The following is a 26,097-nucleotide window of genomic DNA, read 5'->3' as shown; positions in this document are numbered from 1 at the left end:
TGTGATTTTTTGCTTTTTGTTTTTTAAACCCTTATCTTCTTTCAAGATTGCATTTTTTTGCTGCTTTTAAACTTAATGAACAGTCAATCTTAGTGGCACTGATGTCTCATTACAGAAGTAAGCCTTCATCATTGTAACCCAGATACTATATTAGTATTCCCAGATATAGACATTTTAGGAATTATGAGGTCAATACACAGGCAAAGCCTTGATTGACAATTTAATGAAACCAAAGTTTTAAGTCTTAAGTGAAAAATGTAACTTCTTGGAATACTTTGGAGAAAAATCATTCTAACAGAAAGTCTCACATTTCTTGAATAAATTGAATAAAAGCAATGTTGTTTTTGCATCCTCAATCAAAACGAAGCTGAAGTTCTTTTACCCAACAGGGAAGCAAGGTGTGGTTTCCATAAATTTATGACCTGATTAAAAACTCCATCATGATTAACTCTGAATCTGTCTGATCCAACAAGCTAAGCAGCTTGAGATCTTAATCGTATGCAATAAGAAATAAGGAAGGCAAATTAGCAAATTATGAAGCGAATGCATAAGAGGCTAAGATTCCTTGGTCTACACAGTAGACCAGATTACATAACCAGAAACACCCTGCCTTTTAGCTTTAAACACAATAAATTTGTAAATACTGAAGTGCAGAAAAAAAATTAAATTTGCCATTTCCTTTGGTACTTGACATTATGATGAAGGCTTATTTCACAAACCTAACAATGTTGTCTTCTGAGTGAATGGTAGTGCTCATTAAAAAAAAAAAACAAGGGGTCTTATTAGTGACACAACACAAGACTCAAAAGAACTCTTCCAACGTTTTCCTCTGCGTCTTTTCTAGCTGGAAATCAAGTAAATATATAAAATTCCGCTAACTTGTTAAAAAAAAAAAAAAGAAAGAAAGAAAGAAAAGAAGGATTAAGAGCAATTTCCAATGGTCATTTTGCTGATAGTCAAAGAATTCCTTTCATAACATAATCAAGTGCCACACCATAGAGTTTCCTTTTAACCTCCTGTCCTTTTAACTTCCACAGAAAGTTGTTTCATAATGTGATTTTCTGTTGTCTAGGAGGAGACTTTTTTTTGGTTTCACACCTTAATTTATTCACAGCTATTTACAGACAAAAAATTGTTTACTTTTTCTTTCTTTCATCATACTGTTTACTCTCCATGGTATTTGTCTTTCAGAGTGTGCAGAGCAGCTATAGACTATTTCAGCTTGCTTTCAGAGAACTAAACAAGCGGGCTGTTCAGAGTACTCACAGACAGGTACAAAGACATGTACCATCACTCCACCCATACCTGCAGTGAGCTAGATGAGTCACCAATCCCGAGATCTCCCAGCTGCACCAGTAAGGAACTATCACAGTTAATTCTTAAGAACCAGAGTGCTCTTCTCAGTGCTAACACTGCTTTAATGTTGCCGTGTTGTTTAGGAACTAGTGCAGGACTGCACCAAGGAAACATGAACTTCAGGTCATGCATTTATGAGATCTTCCCCTTAGTTTCTCTGTAACTGTAGCAGTTTTAATTCATCTACCCTTGAACATGGGTGAAAACAGCTACATCTTATATGCCATGGGAGACGCACTGAGTTTATAATCATGGTTTACCTATGTTCATTATAATTGCCATGAAAGCAAACAAAAAAAAGAAAAGCATCTGACCTGGTGTAGTCATCCTCCACAAGCATGTGCTTTGGAATGGGTGAGTATCTTCCAGGTGAGATAGGGGCCAGAGACGCCTTGTACTCTAAAGTGCCGTTGTTTCCAGAAGAGAGTATATGATTTTCCATTGGTGGAGAATAAGCTGTTGTAAGAATAAGCATTTCTAGTTAGCCACTGTTGATAATAGCAAATAATAATAACAATAATGTGGCTCATTTTGCAGGAATTGATTCTTCAGAGGGTTCTGAATAAGAAAGAATAGATTGTGAGACTGCAAACAAATAATTTCTTTGATCTGAACAGACTGGAAGAAGGAAATGTATATAGGACAGAACAAGATTAAGAACACACATCATTTTGGCTCCCATACATAGAAGTGGGAATAAAACACTAAGAATTAAATGCAGGATAAGATTAGGAATTTTATGGTTGACAAGAATTACTTATGGTGGAGATTTAAATTTGTGATTTACTAAAGGTTCAGCATTTACTAATATAATTCAAATTTCAACACCAATACAGATGATATTATTTACAACATGGTAAATCTGTATATAAAATAGAAATATGATACAAATCACATACAAATTAATGAAAAATTTTGATAATTGCATGATTGTGTATGGCTCTATCTTGCATATTTGGATTTTGCTATTTGCTTGCTTTTTGCAGTTCTCAAGTTACTAGCAACAGCTGTAATCAAATATATAGTTAATACAATTAGAAAAGGAGATGACAAGTAGGAAAAACAAAGATGAGCTACAACTAATCTCATTAAAAGAAGTCCTTTTAGTCTTACTTTAAGTCTTTCTTTCAGACATTCAGTTACAGAATGCTTCAAAGCAAAATATCTCTACAGGGACAGGCCATTACTGATTCTGAAATACTCTGAACATGTGGATATAATGAAAAGTTCCCCATGGATAAATGAATCTCTATGCACCAACAGCCTGGGATGGGCTACTGGAAATCTTTTCAACCTTTGCTCCCTCTCTGGAACTGTGTCTGTCTTCTCATACCCTGCTGATCTATAATCTGACATAATAAATGCACCCTTTTAGAACTCCCAAATTATTATTTTAGGAAGTATTATAGAGCAGGAGATTGGATGGAGACAAATAGTTGTTTTACTTGTTGTGCTTTGTTAAGATCCAGACCAAACTACTACTGAACAACCATAATTGCCATCTGTTGTAACATTTGCTAAGTAAATAGTTATCCTCAGCACAGTTGAATATACCACCTGATGTGCACGTTACAAAACCTTCCCTGTTATTTTTATGGAGCAGTTTGAATAAGGAGGATTACGGATATTATCTTTCCCCTTGACTACTTCATTTCACAGTAGCAATGCTCTGCAAATGAGTGGAGAAAATTAATATCTGGCTTTTATTGAGAAAATCTACCTTTCCCAGCTGCTGGCTTCCTGGCCACAAGTGCTCCTAATGTTATTGGCAGAAGCTCAAAACTTGTACAGATCAGTTGCTAAAGCTCTTTTCAAAAATTAAACTACCACACAGTTGTTAGGAGGAGCAGCTAGTCCCTGCTGGTTGGTAGTAGAATCCAAGGCAATCAGTTTTTAGTGAAGAATTAAATGAAGGAAGGGAGATTCAGTAACAATATGGATAGACTGACACTGTAAGTATAGGGAGCTGCAACTGAAACATTAAGATTATATTTATGAATGAGAAGGGAATGCGAATGTCTCAGTGTGGGAACATCAAGAAGACTGCCAGAAGGAGGCCTAAAAGAACTGAACCTAAATTCAGCAATAGGTTATCAAAACCCAAAACAACTAGGGGCAACTTCCCAGGAGAGCCTACAACCAATCTAAAGGAAAAATTTGAATTATTAAGAGATAATAGCAAGAGATAAAGATCAGATAGGAGTACTGCACACTCAGACTGAAAGACATAGGAAAAGTGAGTAAATCCAGAGACAGAAGATTCTAATCACTGTTATCTCCTTACAGCTACAAAAAACATATTGTCTAGGAGGTATGCCTTAAGAGGGTGTGTACTGATAGGGATTCACAGAAGCCCACCCTTGCACTTGGTCATCTCAGAGAATCCTGACAAGCTCACATTCCTTTCTACTGGACACCACATGCCAGTGTAGATGATTTTCAGTGCATGGATATCACAGGTAGAGTAAAAACAGGTTGTTTTAAAATAGAATAGTCTATATCTCCAATAAAATCCTTCACTGGGCTTTACTAATAACTAAACGACTAAGAGAACTTCATACAACTGAAAACATTTAATGCAGTGACAAAGTCTTCAGTAAAGGAGCATTTGTTGAACATATATAAAGTTAATGGACAGACTGACAATGATGCAAAGTGGAACGGGAAGCTAGGAAGTGGATATACATGGAAAAAAAGGCAGCTTTATGCAGATAGAGAAGTGATTTTTCATTCTGAAATGAAAAATGCCTAAATATGCCTTTCATGCCTAAATATTTCAGGCAAATATCTATTCATTTTTCTGAAGCTTTGCACTAAGTTTGTTTGGATATTTTGCTGTTTATACTGATTTTTCATTGGACAGAGGATGCCTGTCTACAAATCCAATCACATTTTGAAATACACTTACATGTATTTTTTACTGTAATTGTCACAAGAGTAACAGATTAATCCGATCTCTTGGACAATGGCTTATTTGAGTCCGCACAGCAATACATTATGTACACTTCTACTTTTGCTGCAAATATACTTCAGTTGAGCTGCAGTATTTACAGTATTTTGTAAGCATAGCATACATAAGTAGCAGTAAATGTTTCATTTTTTGTAGTCCTCCAAGCTGTTTCATAACCTTTAATAGGATACATTAAACAAGCTATGAAAAAACCACAATCACCTGATGAACTGATCTCTTACAGAAAATGAAATGCAACAGTCACTTACAGTGAGTAATGTCTGGTGGGCCATAAGGATCGGTCATGTAAATGGTGGTGGGCTTTCCAACTTTTAGATACACTACATCTGATGTGTTCTTCAGTATCGCTACTGCCTCTTCATGGGTAACTTCTTCTAAACTATAATTGTTTACCTTAAAGGAGAAATTAGACAGGTGAGTTAGGACGCGGCAATGGACAAAATAATGACACTGTCTTGCAGTTTTCCCAGTGTTAGAAAAACTCAAGGAGCACTGAAGATTATCGCAATAGTATTACAGCAGAATAGAAAATAAAGTTTTCTTAGCACATGTATATTCAAATACTGAAGTAGTCTTTTTGAGAGTACCACAGAAACATAATGGGCTTAGATGGTCTTGTTAGGAGTTAAGTCCTTTGTGATTCTGCTGCCAGTATCAGCATTAGCATAAAACTATATTTTGAAATAATTCAATAACATCACATCATTTATAGAAACTGCCTATACTATTTGACCTACCAAGCTCATCTGTCCAAAACTATCACACAGAATACATAGCTAGGACCACTAATATACTTAAGACCTCAAAATCTTTTCATCCATAACATGTCATTGGCAATTGAAATAATATGAGAGAAACTAATATAAAACAAGGAGGGGATTTCTATGAGGTGCAGGAAATGAAAAAAAAAAAAAAAAGAAAGCAGTTAATCAGTTTTCTGGAAACACGGGAGAAAGATGCTGAAAAAAAAAAGAGGATGAAGTACTGGTTCTGTGCTCTGTCCAAGAAGAATAATGCTCAATGATAAGAGGACAGGATTACAGATTAGAGAGGGATGGAGGCAGTAAGTCTTGACTATTTATGCTTTACTGCCAGAAAAAGGAAATTCAAAGCAAAGTGTCAGAAGCAGTTTATTGTAGAAGGGTATACAAATTATTCACATGTAAACCCATTACATCTACTCATGTCAACAATAGGTGTGCTCCTATGAACAGAATACTAAATGATCCCTGTACCAAAAAAGTATACAACCTGAATAAAGTAGTCACAGGACAGAGGAAAGAGGTAAAGAATAATGTAGATACAGCTTTCCGATGTCTGGTGTAAGGCAGAAGAAAAGGCTACATTCCAAGGTGAATATTAAACATGAAACATTTGACGGTGATTTAAAGCACCATCCTTCAACTTTTACAGTTATTACAAGGATTCCTTGTAAACTTTATGCATGATGGCAGAAGAAGCTCCTCAACTACAGTGTGACAAAGAACAGCACTAAATCACATAAGGCAATATACTTTCTAGGGAATTTATTTTCAGTAAATTATAGGAAACTTGGCCGTTACACCAAGGTACTGGCGAAGGTATTAACTGGTAATTGGTAACTGGAAAGAAATCCAGTTTTTATGAAGCATTGGAGGACTGTTCATATTCAGCTGATATCAACAGCAATAGAAAATGACTGCTCTCAGATATTATTGCTAAATGCAAGGATTCTGTTTAAATTTTGATCCTTGCATAATTCTGAGACTTACTTTTAAGGTTGATTGAAACAGGCAGTGACAGGCTTATTATAACAACTTGACATGAAGAGCAATGATACAATCTAATGCTCACAAGAGAGCTCCTGACACTGTATGCTGTATTTTGGCGGGTCTTCTTTTCAAATAGAAGTATGATCCCTACCTTATATAAATTTATCTTTTTTTTTTTTAATTTCAGAAACAGCATTAACATACATATGCACTTTTAATAAATATATTTTAAATACTAGACTAGTAGGAAGCAGAAATGACTGAAAAATAGCCTCTCACTGCTGTATTTCAAAACCATCTCTAATATTGAAAATTCACACTCCTGTTAATACCATTATATAGTTATTCTTTACCATCCCCCCTTCCCTCACTGTCTGTATTTTACTACTGAATCACAGACAGAATGAGTTTGGAAGGGACCTCTATGTCCATCTGGTCCAGTCCCTGTGCTTGCAGGGACACTCCAAGCAGGGTGCCCAGCACCACGTCCAGGTGGCTTTGGAAGATCTCCAAGAAGGAGACTCTATAAAGCCTCTGAGCAACCTGTTGGGTTTCATCCTAAATCGACTACCACTATACTTCTGTTTAAATAAAAGATGTTCTTAGAGAAAACAAAACAAAACTATACTAAACTAATAGAACCCTACATAAAATGTCATAGCACTGCATAAACATAGAAATCTGGAAAGCAGTTTCTGCAAACAGGAGGAAATATATAAGGAGGCATGTTGACATAACAGGAAAATAACAAGAGAAATAAATAATACAGGATAAAGGAAATTAAAATACTTAGAAGTTCAATCAAAGAAGTGATGGGAGAAATAAGTACAAAATGTTGCCAAAGAGAAATAAAGACTGGTTTGTTTTTTTTTCCTTTTTTTCTATTTTTCTCTCCTGAATAGCATAATGAAGGCAATGAAGTGTAAACACAAGCAACAATTATTTGGAAGTTTTCCTAGATTAATATTGGAAAATAAAGGCATTAAGCAGCAGCTGAAGGGAAAAGCTTAAAATTCCCCAAAAGGCTGTACAGACATTTTAAAAAATAATTTCATTCACAAGAGCATAAGCTGATAGCTGAATAAGATCTCTGGAGGAATAAGTATGTCTTAATTCATTTTCTTTTTTTTTAAAGGGAAACTGTTCCACTCCTGTATGTATTCAGAATAAGAAGACTGATTCACTCAACGAATGAGACAATGAGGTGATCTTCAACTTGTCAGTGGTAATGTTTGCTTTAGTGTAATATTCCACTTTGGGTTCAGAAAGTGGGTTTTCTGGAGCAAATCCTGAGTGAATGCTGGCCAGCAAATACAGCTTGGCAGCTGTAAATCTAGAAATACTGATGACCTTTCTTTAAAACTCACCATGATTTAAACACCTGTGAAAACAATGGTTTTTCAATCACAAAATCATTGAATTATGGGGGTTCGAATGGACTGCAAGAGACTGTCAAGATCAATCCCTCTTCTAAAGCAGGTACTCTACAATAGGTCACACAGACTGGCTCAGCCAAGTCTAGAATACCTCCATAGAGACCTCACAACCAGTTGGTTTTTGCTGCTTTTTGGAGCAACGCTGGAAGGTCACTGGAGTGGCACTGGCTATTCTCCAGTCTTCAGGCACGTCACCCATCCACCAAAAGTGGTTCAGTAATCACCTCTGCCAGATCCCTCAGCACATGTTGAGTGCACCAAAGCTGAAGCCCAATCATTTGTCCTAAGGAGGTAAATCTGCTTGGGTTAATTAACTATGTATAACTCCAAGGACTCCTAAAATAGTTACTTAACTGCTGGAATCTGAACAGAAAGCAACTGGCATGCACAGCTGTCACAACACAAAATGAAGAGCATCTTGATCGTCTTTGTGAATCAGGGGATTACAACTAGGCAGTGATGTATGGAGCAGAATGTAGGCTTCAATGTATTGGAAATGATGGTGGCAACGTTGGAATATCACAGAGTTTGCACCGGGTGGATGCTGACTAAGCTGAAGGCTCAAAATTCCGGTCGGGACAGAGAAGTAGACAACTTTTCTCTTGCACCATGTTAACACCAGGGCCCCATTCCACTTAAAAGGCTATGGAGCAAACTGTGGCTGAACTGTCCTACCATGCCCACTACATAGTCTAGACTTGGCACCTTCTGACTTCCATCTGTTCTTGCTGATGAAAGATGGACTAGGTGGGCAACGTTTTCCTGCAATGATGACGTCATAACAGCTGTAAAACAGTGAGTCAGCTTCGCTGGTGCAGATTTTTATGACTGCGGCCTGCAGGCTCTTGTTTATTGCTGACAAAAACGCACTGCTAATGGTGGTTTTGTAGCTGAAAAATTGCGCTACCAAATAATGTTATTGTTGTTTTTGTATCTCTGGTAGCTTACATGGAAATAATTAGGAGGCATTCCTTTCAGAGTAACCTACATATATTGAGTCATCATTTGTCAATCACTCTTACACTGATTTTGTTTAAAAAAAAAAATGCTTTGTATGCAATAAAACGGTATGAGGATGACTTAGATGTGTAGGAATGATTACACAGTGAGTATTCTGGGGAGGAATTAACTCGGGAGCTTATAGCTATGGTTCCATCCTAAAACCGATTATAGCAAATCTACCTTTGAATGCTAGATAAAGTATTGTAAGTCTAATATCAACATCAGTGTAAAGTTAGTTCAGAGCCCACTGTTGCATCAGAATGGATACAGCCACTGAATCCTCTGAGCTGGTTCAGTACTAATCATTATCCATCTCACACAATTACATTTATTCTGATGTGCTTCCTTTCTCCTAGCCAGCAAGTACAACCAACAGATAAGGTACTGTCTTTTCACACTGCTCTACCTTAGTTTTAACTGGGTAATGTCTGTACTTCATCAGTCTTCCTGAATGAAAAATGTGAGCACCAGGACTGATCTGCAATAACAGAGGGTGTGGATAAAGTGGCATCTACTCTGCATATGTTTTAAGGATTTACTTTGGGTTATACGTAGTTGGGCTCTGCAGACTGAACGCCTGTTAGCAGCTGTAAAGCAGTGCTAATTGGGAATGCTTTTACTGGATTTTTACATCCTCTGGTGTAGTTTCTTTTAAAAAAAATCACATTTGTCTCCTCAAAGATCACCCCCACAAGACAGTGAAAATCACTTAAAAAATCTGTTCTGAAACAAATGCTAATGTAGATGCACCTAAAATTTAAATGATATACTCTGACTACTTTAACACAAATGATTCTGCAGCTATGTGTGATCTGACAGAAACTGGTATGGAATCTTGCAAGGCACAGTTTGACAGCTGTAAATAGCAACCCACCACAGCCTTAAGAAACCACCCAATGGTATTTTTTCAGCACAGAATGGGCTTGGAAGCAAACATGAACATCTGGAAAAAGAAAGCAGCTCCTTTTTTTTCTTTATGGTGTTAGGAAGAAAACAGAATCAAATTAAATCTCGTGGTGTGTGAGTAACATCATTTCTTATAAATGTACACATCCCTAGAATGTCTGATTTCTTTGACTGCACATGCTAAAAGGCAACAGGCTAACATATATGGCCCAAACAGTCCAGGCTTTGGGGAGCAGTAGATTTGAAGAGTTAACAGAATACAACACAGCAGTAGCATAAATTCTGTTGGTTTAGAGTTTTCCCTGAAAAATACTTTGCTTCTAACTATCAGTGTTTTGTATTAGTAATAAACAGTTTTATAGTGACTTCTCATTTATCCATTCTGCAGGCAAGCAATTCCAAGGTGAGATGATAACATCAGATAAAAGAAAGTAATTACAGCTCTGGGGATAACTAGCAGCAACCTCCAGTGCTTACAGTCATGAAGATGGAGCTAAGCTTCTCAGAGTGGCATGTGGTAACAGGGAAGACAACAAGCCTATGTATAAACAAGCAGTTAGAGGGAACAAGTTGCCCAGAGAGGCTGTGCAAAATCTATCTTCGGATGTTTTCAAGACTCAATTCTTACCAACCTTGCATGATTGTAGAGCTGAATCTGCTTGTGTTGGAGGTTGGACTAGAGAGCTTCTTTTAACCTAAATTGTACTAGACTACGATGATACATGATTCCACGTTGCTTCTGTCCAGTGCCAAGAGAACACAGCCTTGTGGAGACACCCAGCACAGCCATATTCTCACTGCAGGCATTACTATAGATATGACTACCAGTCTACAATAGGTAGAAGTTTCCTACTAGATGTGTCTCCAGAGCAGAGCTCTGGTCTGTTCATTTTACATATACCTATTAAATCCACCAAGTTCAGTTTTTGGCTGGAGTACTCTTAAGCATCTTCCAATAATTTTCCTACTGGTTACCTCAGAATTATCCCACACTGGAGAATTTCTATGTGGAAGTGCTTGGAATAATAGGACAGAAGTGCCACAGAAATGTAACTGCACAGATATGCCCTTGTATAGATTTCAAAATAATTGCAATGCTCAATATTTACATAATACACTTTGTGAATGCTTAACACACTATTCGCAATCTGCGTTTAATAACTGTAGGGATATCAAACTGTGAAATGCTCAGGTGGCATCTCATTGTTTTACATTTCAATATTAGTTTTGATTTTGCAGCATCTCTTTTATTACATCTTAAATTTTAATGAATTTTATTTGCGTGTTCTTTGGAATCTGAAAGCATTTTACTCAGACTTATCAGAACACAGATACAAAAAAGAAACAACCATTCCAGCAGCTGCTGGCAATTCTGTAAGACTAACACACTATAGCAGATTTTACAGAGAAATGATGGAAAAAAACAAAGATTGAGTAAGCATGCACTGGTGAGAAAAAAAACACAAAACAACCAACAATAAAATGTTGAAGTATATAATAAACAAGGAATCAACAAAGCAGCCACAGACCATACAGGTGATAATAGCAATATTGCATTGATCAAAGCAGTAAGACTGATGAAAGAAAGCAATGAATTCTTTCTTTTCACAAAGGTACATGAAGTAAACGGCATGAACTGACAGATGCTACCCAAGGCAGAAGAGAGAAAATATTGAAAGTATTCAGGAAAATCAGAAAAACCTCAAGCTATAAAGAAATTAAGGTGTCTTGTTGGAGAGAATCAGAAAACGTAGCTCTTCATCTCCATGAAAATGTAAGGGTTAAATTATACAAAGAATAAATTGCTATTTGGAATTTCTTAAGCAACAATGAAAAGCTTGGTCTGGAAGTATATGGGTAGTGGAGAGCAATATTATGATTTTTTTTTGTTCCCTCATTTCACACAGAAATGATAAAAGGAGATAATTGTAAGTAGTGAACTGGTCACCAAAAGAAAAGTGGCATGAAGATGTGACATCAAACATAGTGACAATGACTTCTGGTCATTTTCAGAGGTCAGATGCAGGAGAAAGAATGAAATTCTACGTAGTGATGTATAACTTTTTTCTAATGTGATGTATTACTATTTTTCTACTGAAATTCCAGCTAATTAAGTGATGCTGAGAGAGAGAATGAAGAGGTTTTTGTGTCTGTGTTGTGTAGATGTTGTGTAGATATTATTTATTTCTTTAGGTAAGTGGGAAGAAAATTATAATAAGGTAACACCAATTTGCAAATAACATAAAAATTGAGAAAAAAATTCTCATTGCAGAAAAAAAAAAGCAACAGCTGAAGGCAAGTAGATTTTCTACAAAGTGGAAAATAACAAAATACGATGTAACTTTGTCAAATACAAATACACATTTCTATAGAAAAAGAAGCCAAAACATCACTAAAGTGCAGGGACTTGAAATTCAGTGTGCTGAGAACTTGCAAAGAAGAAATATAAAATAAATGTTAAATTCTAGTTTCATTTTGCTTTGAGTTTGATAACAGCATTTGATCTTTTGGTTGTTTTATCTGCCAGTGTGGGTTAATTAAAAAAGGTTAAAGTCACGAATCCAGCCACTGAGTAAGTGCCTTTTATGTTCTGTTTAATACACAGATAATGAATGGTCATCTTCACATTTGACTGGAACACAGTGTCCCTAGCCAATAAAAAAAATGCAGTTTTCTTATAGAAAAGAACATAGACATAGTTTTATGGGCAGAAAAAAGGTCACAGCAATTTTTCACTGCTTAGACATTGTGTCATAAAACGGAGCTACTGCAGTGTACTTTTTTTTTCATCGCAATGATTTAAAACCTATTTCTGTACCTGCTGAAATATTTGCAAATGCGTTGACATGAATACAACCTGACATAGATCAACTTCTGCTGATTCACCAGAGTGTTTCTCCCTTAAAGAGTATTAAACAAACTCTGAGAGTGCGAAATACCAAGAGAGAACAGTGTAAGTACTTCAAATATTAGGAACAATTTCCGCAAGCGAGATCCATCAGAGAAAGAAGAACACTTCAAGAAAAGTGTATCTTTTATAACACCTACATGGAGCATCTATATGAAGCATTCATACATACACTGAAGTACAGGTAGCAGTCCTCTGATGGTGGGTATAAAAGAGAGTTTTGTTGCATCTTTCTACTTTCTTACAATGATCAGTAGAATGAGTTGTGTTGTAATGAAGCCCTTACTGTAGAAGCTCTGTGGTGAATTTTGACTAGCTGCTGATGTGTATGATGCATTTATTCTTCTCTTAGTTAAATGACACAGTAATAAAATCTATTGCCTTTTCTTCACAAAATGTTGGTTTTCCAGTATAATGTTGTGGGTTTTTTTAACTGTTGTCTCAGAAATACATATAAAGAATGGGAAAAAATGAAGATAACAGAAATACAACAATTAGAGAAGCTGTAATGGTTACCTCCAGTACCACGTATAGTAAATAAAAGAACCTGTATGAAACAACTTTCATCCATATAAAATGCAATTTAAATTTGTCACACTTACCATAAGAAGTCTATCTCCAACCTGTAACCTCCCATCTTTTTGTGCAGCTCCTCCTTCAATAATCTTGGTGACATAAATGCTATTGTCCCCAGGAATGTGTTGGTTTCCCACTCCTCCTGCAATACTGAAACCCAGACCTAGAGAAGAAAGGGGAAAATACGCATTAGCAGTGCAAGAAATAACACTAAAGAGAGAGTTCTAGGGTAGCACATTTAATCTACTGTACATTTGCAATATTTTTTTTACAGAAACACAAATAAAACAATGGTTATTTGATGGATCAGTACATCTTCACTTTTCCTGGAAGGTAAGAGATGCAAATGAATTACTGAAATTATTTTTAATGTACAATTATAGGATGGCAGATATGAAAAGAATCAAACTAATAATGATTCTATCCCAATATCTTGTGCTCAGTAGGAGCCAGTAAAACCTCAAGCTTGGATGTTATTTTGATAAATGTAAGTAAAAAAGACATTGCAACTTATCACAACAAAATGAAAGGTATTCTTGTCCACAGAATCTGAAAAATACTGAGAGGCTTACTGTAGATATTATAAGTTTCTGTAGTGCCACACCGAAAATGAAAATGAAAGATAAATGGTGCACATATTTGAATTTAATTATGCTTTGCATGTTTTTCTAGGACACAAATATCTTTGGTTGTGGATATATAAAAAAGTGAGAGTCATTTGTGCACATATAATTTTCTCTCTGTGATCTGTGAAATTCCCAGTAATGGAGACTCCAACAGCCAAAATTTGGAGGAATGTCTACAAGCTGGTATGAATCAGAAAAAGTACATAGAACATCAGTAGATGTAAGAGCTTTTCATGCTTTTCCCATCTTCTGACACACTACATAAAAGACAAATCACTGCTCTCACTTATAATAACATTTTTATCTCTCAATCAGAGAAAAGGCAGAATCACTGTATTCTATTTCCATAAAAAGTCTACTCCATCAGATTATTTTTTATAGATCATAGATCTAATGGGAACTTCTACCTGAACAAATAAGCTGTTACTGACAATAACCTGCTTAGATTATTGCTTCAACCAGGCATCTCACTTTTAGCTGCACAGAAAAATAGTAGCTAAATAGAGAATAATTACTAATTTTATCTATGAAATACATGGTGCTTAGTCAATCTTACAGCAAACATAGTAGTAATAGCTTCAGCCTGAGCAGAGAAAATACAACAGGAAAAAATGAACTGCATGGAATTTGGCATTTTATCACAAATCCAGCAGCTGACTGCTTGTGCCCTAAATTTAAGCGAGGGTTTATTTAATACACACAGATTTCTTTAGCAGCTGTATGGATACAGAGATAAGACTTTTGGAGTCAATTAAATCTTTTTGATACATTATGTTTTTTTTCTCATATTATTTTTTTTTCATCGCCATTTTTAGTTTAAAAGAGATGTGAGGTCAGATAACATAATGGACTCTTAATGGATACCATCAAAACAGTAAATTACAAAAAGAAACCACTGAAATTATATCTCAAATTGAAATACCGCTTACTTAATTAAGATGGCTATTAACAATACACATAAAGTTAATTCAGAAATATGAGATAATTAAAATAAAGCTTTATTTAATTTCCAGCTAATGCTGGTGATGACTGTTACTATTTGTTTCTACTTCTGGGACAGCTACAAGGATGAAAAGACTGTGGTTTCTACTACATGGATGAATTTGCTCATTACCCTGTTGAGTGCTTTTGAAGAAACAAAAAGACATTCTAAGAAAACACCAAGAATTAAAATTCCCTTTAAAACTTTAGTTGTGGACTAGGAACAGTGATCAAATAGTGTTCCTTGGTGACATAATTATCATCATTTTGAAAAAAAAAAAACCAACAAAATGCACATTTCCAGTAAAATGAAGCTCTGAGAGAGGAGATGAATGGGCTAGACTGCAGCTGCAGAACTTCCTTCAGCTCCACTGCTCACCTAAGGCACAGCTGTGGGAAGATTAGCTTCAATCTCCTTTATTATAACTGTAAAGGGCAAGATCATTTCTGGCTATATAGCTATGATGTATTTTATGCAGATGGTTTCCTAACTCAGCCTGGTCCTGTTGTAGTGTAATAGAAGTAAAGACCAAAGCTTCCATTTTCTGCAGCGCTGAAAGGAAAGGCAGTGTTTGCTGTTTGCAGGGTTATATCACAGTTGACATATGAAACTGCAAAAAAATAAAAATAAATTGTAACATGCTATGCCATTATAAAAGTGAAGTTTACAATGATGAAAGCCATACTCTGCTTCTCTCATAGACATAAAATATAATTGTGTTACAATGCATGGGGCTATATATTGTTTGTAAGCTGGGTCTGCCTTTGGGATCCACGTAACTGGCTGAGAGTATGAAGAAGCATAAAAGAGCAGAACAAGGCATGAGGAATTACTGTAGGGAGAAAAGTGAGGGTGGGCTAGACAGAACTGAAGAAGAGAGTTTCTGTGGCTTTCCCACCTAATAACAATCTAGGTCCATCATATGTGCATGCTTTAAAAGACTGTTTCTTAGGAAGAATGGGGAATGGAATCTTGGCAACACTTAGTTTTACTGGAATTATTTTTGTCAATTGCTAGGACATTAGGAAAGTATACTGCAATAAAATTTTGGGGTACGTTTCCAAATGATCTGTCCAAATGATATCAATCAACTATGCTCATCATTTATGCCAATCATCTGTGCTACCTTTCTAAACAATGGGAATTCATTAAAGGCTTTTAGAGCATGATTCATCCGATCTCTTCAGAGAACTGACAGAGACAAGATGAATCACAGTCAAGTTCTGAAAGGCTGGCGACTGGGTGTGGGAAGAGATAGGTGGGAAGATCAATACCATACAGGTTCACCTCCAATTATATGAAAGGTTTCTGTTTAGTTTTAAGACCTACAAAAGGTTTGTGGATCTCTCTTTTCATTGGCTACATCACATTAATATATGAGATTTTTACTCTATTTATTACTCTATTTTAAAGACAGATAATCACTGGAACTTAGGGAAACACAGGGATCAAGATCTGTTCTCCAATCTCAGTTCTTTTCACTGCTGAGTAGAAAAAATCAAAACAAAATTGCATGTTTAATTGTAGATCCTTTTTCCTATTAACCCCTGCTGTCAGGAAGACTGCCATCAGAATAGACATCACGAGTCTCTTTGAGAATAGCCCTTTATCTCACTTCCTACTTTGTGCACAATCTCCTTTGCAACTACACCTAAATTTGGACAGAAGACCCAATTTCCTCATAATAGCAATTAGATGGAGAAAAATAAGAGATTTCTCCAGGAGGAGAAAGATGATTGGGTTTAATAATGGTACATCCATGCCATGCTTCATTTCAGTTAAAGCCACTGTAGGCACATATATGATGCGTAAAACAGACAATATGAATCAAACTCTATTTCTTTCCACTTCTAGTGAGTAGGTATTTGTAAAATTCATCTGCCTTTGGGATCCACAAATGTAGGAGTTGGCTGTGAAGTTATTAAATTACTTAGGAGTGGAATGAGGCATTGCTGTTATCATGAGGATAGAGGAAAAGGAAAGAGCTATTCTGTCAAAATTGCAGGAAAAAGTGCTGATGTTAACAATGATTATATACATTTATGCAATCCTTTTTTTTTTTCCCTCAATTATTAGCAAAAAATAAATTAATTAAAAAAAAATGAAGTCATCATAAAAAAAAAAAGAAACATTTGTAGCCAAAACAATTTAAAGACCTCCTGAGCACAAATTGTAGCTATTTCACAAAAACGTAATTAATAACTATTTACATCTGTTTTGTATTATTTGCTCTATCACTAAATGCATCAATAAATCAATAAGAACATATAGAGAACATATAGAATAATTGAATCACAAAATGGTTGGGGCTGGAAGGGAATTTAAGATCACCTAGTTTCAACCCCCTGCCATAGGAAGGGACACCTCACTAGACCAGGTTGCTCACTGCTCCATCCAACCTGGCCTTTAATGCTTCCAGGGAGGGGGCATCCACAGCCTCGCTGGGCAGCTTGTTCCAGTGTCTGACCACCCTCACAGTAAAGAATTTCTTCCTAATGTCTAGCCTAAATCTATGTTCTAACTACTTTTCTTGCAAAAAGTAAGTATGGAGATTTCTCCTACAGTTAGTCCAGGGATGGATATACAGTAGTGAAATCTTTATATGATAATAAAACCACTCTGTAAGACACAAGGACATATCACTTTCCAGTCATCAGAAAGGGAGCTTAAAAGACAAAGTGTAGCTATATAAAATCAGAGAAAGATGTGAAGTTAAATGAAAGCCTCATTAGTAACCCAAATGCAGTGTTGTGATCGCTCACATTGCATGCAGACTGTCAAGCAGGTTTTTTGTTTTGTTTCGTTTTGTTTTAAAGCTGGAAAGTAGAAAGAGGGTTTTGGAGAATAAATTCAACATGAGTCCCCCAGTTCTAGCTGAGAAGCTCCAAATAATAGAGCAGCCATAGGAAGTCAAATTTAAGTCATAAACTTAAAATGTAATTGAGAACCACATCAAAACAGTGTACTCTAGAAGTATAATATAGGTAATTACTAATTGTTTGATTCCTGATTTTACTCCAGCATCTCTTACCACCAACCAACAAATCTCCTCAACAGTGTACACCCTTGTGAAGTCACACAATGCACAAGACTTGTAACAGAAATAATAGGTTAGAATTTAATAGAATGTTCATGGAAGCACAAGAAGAAATGAGAGCATTCCCAGCAGTAAAACTGAAAATGAGTTGTTTTTTGTCAAGCCTAGAAGGTTTCGCTGCTTAGCAAGCAGCACAGATGTACTGCAGGCAGAAGACCCTGTGCTGTAACAGCAGGATGTTGGAAACATGGTTACAGCATGTGGCTGTATCCTTGGGAAAGCTGGTAATACCACTGAAGACATGTATTTGCTAAATGAATTAGAATACGCAGTGAGCAGTTATTTTCCTATGTCCTAGGGAGCCCAAATAAAACAGTACTGTGAACACTCCATAACACTGGTAGACTCCTAGACAGTACAAAACATCCGCCCAAAAATTACATCATGGTCATCAATCAAGAAAATGCTAAGAGGTGGTGTAAGGGTTCTGCATTCCATGTCCTCTGTCACACCAGGGCGAGGCAGATCACCTCAGCACACTCATCTTCAGGTTTGTCAGGATGCAAATACAAGTTAAGTTTCCAGAGTCAAATTGAATGATGTTTAGTTGTCTCTTCCTCTGAAAAAGGATGAACCTTCTCATGAATTTATCAAACTTGGAGCAAGGAAGTCCAACCCAGATCTCTAATTAATCTTATTCTGCTTACAGGGAGGAAAAGAACATGGATAAGATAAAATATATTGACATATAACAACTGATTGACTTGTTTTGACAGTTACCACAGTTCTATCTAGTGCCCTATAAATAAACAAACTGAAACAAGGTTAACTATAAACAGAGGAGCAGCAGGGAATATCTCCCTTTCCTCTTCTGCCCAAACCTGTAGTTGGCAATTCTGGTCTTTCTAGAGGAGGGATATAACACCTCATAATTGTGGGATTTTAATATGCTTTAATATGCTTAATATGACTTATGAATAATGTTCATTATTGATAGAAAATTCCTTTATTATTCACTATAAGCAAAATTTTAATATATTACACAATGAAAATTAAAACGTTTCACAATAATTGAACGATACAAGGAGGAACTGATTTTCCTCTACAAAGTTTTATTTCTTTCTGTTTTTAATTTTCATCTCATGGATCAATTCCTGAGAAACCACTCATCCCAGACACAGAATATGTCACTTTTTCTCTCTCCTCTGTATTATAGGGGTAGGTTCAAATATCAATTCATTTGAGTGAATTATAACAATTGCTATTCCTGACTCATGTCACAGCTCATATCAGGAGTTAGAGGAATAAAATTTGACTACATTTTGTTCTGTGGATAAAAAAATCAGTCTAAAGTACTGTATGATTCATCAAACTTTAACTAATATTCATAACATGCTTGAAAGCTGACAACTTTCATTGCCATCATTAGTTCCTTTTTTCCGACCTGTTCCCAAATTGCTTTAGAGTACTCTTTGTAATGAGCAATTTGGTAATAATCTCAACTGCGAAGGAGGTCCAGCGCCCTACAAAGCTGATCATTAGCTGGTCTTTCCCTCTAATGGCCTCAGGTTAAAAATTTCAAGTACCTTCCTTATTGTTTTTGACATTACTTTGCAGAAATATGTTGTATTTTCAGGTATTTCCCAGATCATGTCAGATAGAATAAAGATGATGTACAGTGCCACCAAGTAAGAATATTCTTTGAAACCACTTAATGCATGCAGAAAATTATTGTCCCCTTTATGCTCTGTGTATCATTATATTATTGTGCTTTCACATACTTATCCAGCAGCTGTTATGCAGCTCCTTTGTTCTTCCAGACCACAGACACTTTCATTGTGATTATGTCTATCAATCCTGACATTCTGGCTGTCAGTGCATCACCTTTCCATACTTCTGGACCAGCAGAGATATCAGATATCAGTACAGCCTGGACTGAGGATGTGAGTGGAAAGCATACAAAAAGCTTCCACTTAGCACTTAGCAGCCAGCACTTTTGTGACTATGACTGAACACTGCTTAGCAGCTGTAATTATACGGCAGGAAAAGAAAATCCCTTTCATGCATGTCATACTGTTTGCACAGAAACACTGATGCCTGTCTCCAAAGGAAGGAACTCTTCTGTCACCTCAGCAGAGAGGGTTTTGGGGTTTGCTGCATGGGTGCAGATTTTTGTTTGGAATAGATAATAGCATTGATCTTTTCCAACCTTAATGATTCTATGATTCTAATTTTTGTCAGAGATTTTAGTAGAAAGTAAACAGTAACATTTTGCCTCTTAAACTACTTATCTGCAGAAATTTTAAACACTGCAAATTCAAATGTTTAAATAAATCTTAACAAAAAGTTGTTAATCCTCATTTTAACTATTCTTAATTTAATAAACATTTAATATAAATCTAAAACATTACAGTAACACAAGCTGGCTGCACAGCCTTACAAATAGATCTGCAGAAGTCTGCTCTCACTGCATTCTTGATGAAAAGCAGGAAAGAAAACAGTAGAATCACTGAATGGCTTAGGCTGTGGAGACCTTAAAGTCATTCAGTTCTGACTCCCTGCCAGGGGCTGGTTGCCCCCCACTAGCTCAGGTTGCCCAGGGACCATCCAAGCTGGCCTTGTGCACCTCCAAGGACAGAGCACCACAGCTCTCTGGGCAGCAGTGCCAGGGCCTCACCATCTTCTGAGTAAACAATTTCCTAAACTAAATCTCCTCTCTTTTAGTTTAAAGCCATTCCCCTTTGTTCTATGAGTATCTTCCTGTGTAAAAAGTCGGTCTCCCCCCGGCTTATAAGTTCCCTTTAAGTAAGCCTCAGTGAGGTCTCCCCGGAACCTTTTCTCCTCCAAGAAACGAGCCCAACAACCTCAATCTTTCTTCATAGGTGAGATGCTCTATCCCTCTGTTGATGCAGCTCAGGATGCAGCTGACATAATGCTCTGCAAGAGCACACTGCTGGCTCACATCCAGCTTTTTGTCCATCAGGACCATAGAACCATAGAACGACTTGGATTGGACGGGACCCCAAGGATCACGAAGCTCTAACCCGTCTGCCACAGGCAGAGCTGCCAGTTGCTAGATCCAGTACTGGACCAGGCTGTCCAGGGCCCAAACTGACATTTTGGGCTTTTACTCCCTGTGCATAACTACCTCTCCTCATATGACAAAGTTTCATGACAATTTAACCTCACAAGCTCCAGTGAAGCTAGCTACATTCCATTGAACTGAAAGAGTGGTTTGGCTGGTTGGTTTGTTTTGAATTCAACTCCCCCAGTTTTTTTCTCCTCATTTTCATAGTAATAGGTTAGACTAAGAGAAATACTTGCCTTGTGTTTCTGACTCAGTCTTTTCCAAGACCCTCCCAACCCAACTGTGCTGAGATTCCATAGTTATATGGCCTTTCAGAACGCTCCCAAAAAAACTATGCTGTGATTCTGTGCTTCTACAGACTTCCAGGAGCTTCCTAACCCAACCGTGGGGAGGGAGGAAGGCTCATCCCAAACCTCCTCCCGGATATTGTGGAGGGGGCAGCTGCCTGCCCCTGCAACACCCTGTGGGCCTGGCTGGGAGGAGCAGTGACCCCCTGAAGCACCTCCAAGTTTTCTGCAGAGAACTCTAAATGAGTCCTTCTGCCAGTCTGTACCTGTACCTGGAATTGCCTCAACCCAACTGCAGTACCTTGGCCCTGTTAAATCTAATTACTGCTTGTCTGCTTTTCAAGCATGTCCAGGTCCCTCTGGATGCTCTCCCTCCCTTCTCAGCTTAGTGTCGTCAGCAAACTTGCTGAGGTTAAAGAATGATCCTACAGAGATTAAAATCTCTTCGATAAATAGATGCATACATACATACATACTGTGCCAAATTGCTCTCCAAAGGACAAAAAACTCAGAAAAATGGAACCTAGGGAAAACTGAATGAAAGAGAGACCGTGGCAGCAGCTTGGTTGCTGTCCCAAGTGGCAGGCTGGTTTTCATACCTTTGACTGTAACTACCTAAACAAGCTTGCAGTCTCTATTTCAAATTTTACATACTGCTATCTGTGCCATCGGGGACCATATATAATTTTAAAATTGGGTTGGCACACTGATGCCTCCAGTTCTTTACAGCTGTTCCAGACCGACAGAAGGTTCCCAGCCTAACACTGCTCGGAGCTCACTCTGCTTCTGTATCGTTTCTTTGGACCCAAAGGGTTCATCCAAGTCCTCTTAGACTGGAGTCAGTTATGCAGTACAGTTTAGAATATGCTAAAATGTCTTCTGGATATTTCAGGGATTTTTTTCTGGATTTTGCTTTGGCCTCTACATCCATTCAGAAGCAATTTTGTACAACTACAACCTTCTTCCAACTGTTGTTGTTTTGGTTTTTGTTTTCCATTCTTTTGGGTGGAAATACCAAACATTACAGTAGAAAACAATGAATTAAAAGAGCATTAAATGGAATCTGTTGTCAGAACACAGAATTACAATCCCTGGCTCAAAAAAAGGTTGTTTACATTGCTTGCAGGAGAGGAGATGATGGGGAAGAGAGATTATAATGCAAATGTTAATGTACCTGCAAGGCAGTGAGAGCAGGTTTAAAAACAATCAAACAGTAGATACAGCAGGTAAAACGTTGAATTATCATAACAGTAAAGCTAATCCTTCTGTAATCTTTAACAGAGCCTTCAAAATCTATCTTGTTAAATTGCATTTGTTTGTAGAAAATTTATAAAAATTGTTTTACATGCAAATGGAAACAATTCCTTTTTTTCCATTCAGTTTTGCAGTTAAGTTTTTTGCATTATGGAGTTTTTGCCTGCATATAATTATCCCTCAAGACATATTCTCTCCAGATGTAATCAAAAAGAAAAGAAACAGGAAGCTAGGAAAATACACCGAAAGCCTCATTATAAATCATGTTTATTCCACACTTTTTTACATCTTTTCAAATTAATTTGAGAAATATTTCCCAGAAAGCACAGACAAGAAGAAATGGCCTAATTGCACCATGGGAATTCTCTAGGAATACCTAAAAATTTAACTTGAGAAGAAAAGGTAGTATTTCTAATTTCACAGAGCAAGCTGATATTTAAAGCATTATTGAGAATTCAAGTTTGGTAAAAACCATATTAAATCACACTGCCACAATTTTACCAACTTAAATTCCAAAAAGAGAGATAAAATGATTTTGTTTTTTATCCTCTACTGACACTCTAAGAGTTACAGCAAGCACATCAGTTCTTTTACAAAAAGCCACACTACACCAAGTCCAAACATTTCATGTGAAGAACATTCAAATTATGCTTTTAAAAAGATGAAAATTAGTGACATAAAACAGAGAGATTTGAAATCTGCCATTTGGGAACAGGATTAACTGCTTACGATTTTATTTTTTTAAAATGTCTTCTCTCTCATTTCCATGCCAGGTTTGCATATGCCTACTCTGAAGCTGCATATTCACACTGACTTCCTGTTCACACAAGAAGTTTCCACACATTTTCAGTGCACCCACAAGTACAAACAGTACTCAGATACAGTCACCAGAAATTGGAATTTCAGATGAGGGCAGACATCATCTAGCTGGCAGCCTCTGTGATAGGATCACTTACAGGGAACAATGTTGAACACAGCATAAGTTACTGTGGGGTTGAATGTTGGCTGAACTATTTTTTTTTCTTTTCTTCTCACTCTATTTGTTTCTGTATTAGCAGCATTTTTCTTCAAAAGGGGTTTTGACTCACCCTCTGCCAGATGCCAGATTATGGATGAAGCAGCAGGCTGTCCTAATTGGCAGCAGAAAGCCAGGCGGAGGATTGCAGTGTGCATTTTCAAGACTACGATATGCTCATCTAAAGACTCTTTACTATCAGAAGAGGTAACTCTGCTTACCTCCCTGCCTTTGGCCATATTTCCCCAATGCCTGCCCTGTACTAGCCATGAATACTTCTTAGCCATATGATTGCCAGCTCTAAAACAGCACAAAAAAAAAAAACAGGACAAGTGATCTGAACAGATCAGGTGCGAATTCACCAGCACCAAAGGCACCAGGGGCTGGCAGGTGGGGATGGTGCTGGCTTTCATGCCCTTTTTTCTTGGTAGCACAGTTTTTTACGGAGGCACTTTAGAAAGACTTTGGCTGCTGTGGTGAATAATGACTTGTATGTAGGAATGTAAGTTGTTCTGAGCAAGTTTGTTGCTGATACTAAGTTGTAAGGAGCTGTTGAGACTGTCAAGGGTGGAGAGGACTTGCAAAGAGATCTTGACAAATTACAGAGCAAGTTTGCCCAGCAAACTCAACTTACGGGATGCAGGGACAGAAGCTGAGGATAGGAGGCCAGAAGTATCTGTTTAGGTTAGCACATGAAAAATTCTCTGTGAAAATATGCCACTACAGCATGAGGTCTATTGGGTAGAAAGGGAGCAATAAAACTGCTCTCCGAAACTTGAGAAAGAGCAGTTAGCAATTACAGCTTTGTAATTCTCCCGAGGGCTGAAATGTCTGATATTGCTGTAGGGGAAGAAAAGGGTGAAATAATGGTGCTTATTCAACATTTCTCCAATTTTTGCTCTGACAGATATATTGGTACCATGAACATTTCCTGATTAGAGAATGAAATATAAAACCTTTACTCACCCTTTCAAGAGAAGTACTGGGCTTGAGAAAGCTGAATTTACTGACCACTGGTTGCCCTATGAGAATGGCATTTAATTCAGGGAATGCTTTTGCACATGGGTTGAATGCAGTAGGAAATCTTTTTTTTTTCTTTTCTAGTACAGGTTTTTAAGACAACTACCCACATTACCACAAATATGCTTTTGTGGCTGTATTTATTTTTACTTTATGATCTGTTCAAAATACGGGCTTCCCTAGAGATCTATTTGATAATCCTCTCTAAAGTTTTCAAACTGAGGCAGAGGTACCTGGAAATGGTATCAATATGGCAGAATTGCTGTTCTAAAACTAAGAGAAATCTCTTTTCCTGATCCTCTCCTCTTTCTATCAGACAATTTAGATAAAATATTGAAGATTTTCTTCCCTTCCAGTGCTGGCTAGAGTCTTCTATTTCACTTAACTCTATTTAATTACTGTTCTATTGCAAGTAAATTCAAGAATGTAATTGTTGGATTTAAGCAACAGAACAACACTGCATGGATCCTATGCAGTGACTTAAGACAAGCAGGCAGTTATGGAAACTTTGAATGCACTGACGAGATCCAAAGAATCTGCTATTACTTTAACAATATATAATGTCTTGGGTACAAACTATGAATTAAGGTTCACTCTCAGTGCTTGAAGTACACAGTTTGTTTCAAGCATGGGAACCAAATCTATGCTGACAGTCAATCATAGTTTGGTTGTCATTAAAAAATAGTACCTACATAATTTTCAGCTTAGTTTACCATTAATTACTGCAATTACTGACAGCAGCACAAATTATTTCACCTTCTAATAATTTAAAGTGAAAAGCACCTGATCCTGTAGATGTGCACACCAAGATTTGTTTTAAAGAAGTTATTACTTTCTGATGAGATGTTCAATTTTTAAATCATGATACTATGTGAAGCTGTACTTTTCTCACCATTTTCAGATCAAGATTCATTATTGAAATCTACAGACTCAACACAGGAAATAATTATTATAATTCACACAGAAAAATGGTATTTTCTGTATGTAATATTAAATGATGTACTTTCAACTGATTACAGCTGGGTCAGTGCTTTTAAGCTGGGTAGCTGTTCTAGACAAACATTTAATATTTTTTCACCAATTAAATAGAGACAGAAGGAGTAGTCTGTCAGTTTAGGATCCATTTAACAACCACAAACGTCAGGGAAAGACTCATCAGTTCCTTTTGTTCATACTCCATCTGATGAAGGGAATTTAGCATTTATCGTCTTATCCCATGTTGCAAAGCTGAACAGAAATGCATTCCTGAAAAGCTCTCTGCCAGTTATACTGAAGCCTGAAAATATAAAATGAAAACACAGTTCATCTTGTAGCCTCTTATCTATTTGCAATCAATCCATAAATAATCTGTCATCCATTCGGTTGCTTCCTCTTTAAAAATCAAGTCATAAATTGACAAGTATTTTTTTTTTTCATATAAGGCAATTTACAGAGCTCTGATGTTCAAAGTTTGCAAGAACATAAATGACACAGAAAAAAACAGATGGTGCTTACTGCACTAGAGTAATCAGGTGAAGGTACTCTGAAAATGGATTCAAGAGCCATTGCTCTTTGTGTTGACTTTTCTACCCAAACTATCCCTTGGTCCCTTAGATCTGTTTATCTCTTAAGAAAAAAAAAAAAACAAAATGAAAAAAAAAAAACCTTTATTTGCTGCTGATATGCATCCTTCACTCACAGAGTAAAATAAAACACTTATGTCTCAACAGAAATTGTACTAAATGTTGGAAAAGGGAATTATGCTCCAACAAACGTGAATGGAATAGTAATGTGAACCCATATTTGAAATCTGCATTCAGAAATACAGATCTTTCCAGATTCATCCCAGAGCACATAAGATTTTTCTAACAGCTTATGCTTGACAGTGTGAAGACGCAACTAT

The 26,097-nt window shown here is 36.8% G+C and overlaps 1 protein-coding gene across 1 annotated transcript in view; it reads right to left on the bottom strand.

Moving 5' to 3' along the window:
• The window catches only part of LOC122175185 (disks large homolog 2), a 737,856-nt gene that overhangs the window by 284,597 nt on the left and 427,162 nt on the right, over positions 1-26,097 (bottom strand). Inside the window, exons 8-10 of the mRNA XM_042862630.1 lie at positions 12,933-13,069; positions 4,576-4,720; positions 1,671-1,812 (exon numbers count right to left, since the gene is read on the bottom strand). Coding sequence (XP_042718564.1) covers positions 1,671-1,812; positions 4,576-4,720; positions 12,933-13,069 — 424 coding nt within the window. The remainder of the gene's footprint in view (positions 1-1,670; positions 1,813-4,575; positions 4,721-12,932; positions 13,070-26,097) is intronic.

Source organism: Lagopus leucura, unplaced genomic scaffold (assembly GCF_019238085.1).
Source record: "Lagopus leucura isolate 7727_CA_CO unplaced genomic scaffold, USGS_WTPT01 Super-Scaffold_702, whole genome shotgun sequence".
NCBI lineage: Eukaryota > Metazoa > Chordata > Aves > Galliformes > Phasianidae > Lagopus > Lagopus leucura.
Note: the sequence above shows the minus strand (reverse complement) of the source record. Positions and strands in the feature narration are given on the sequence as shown.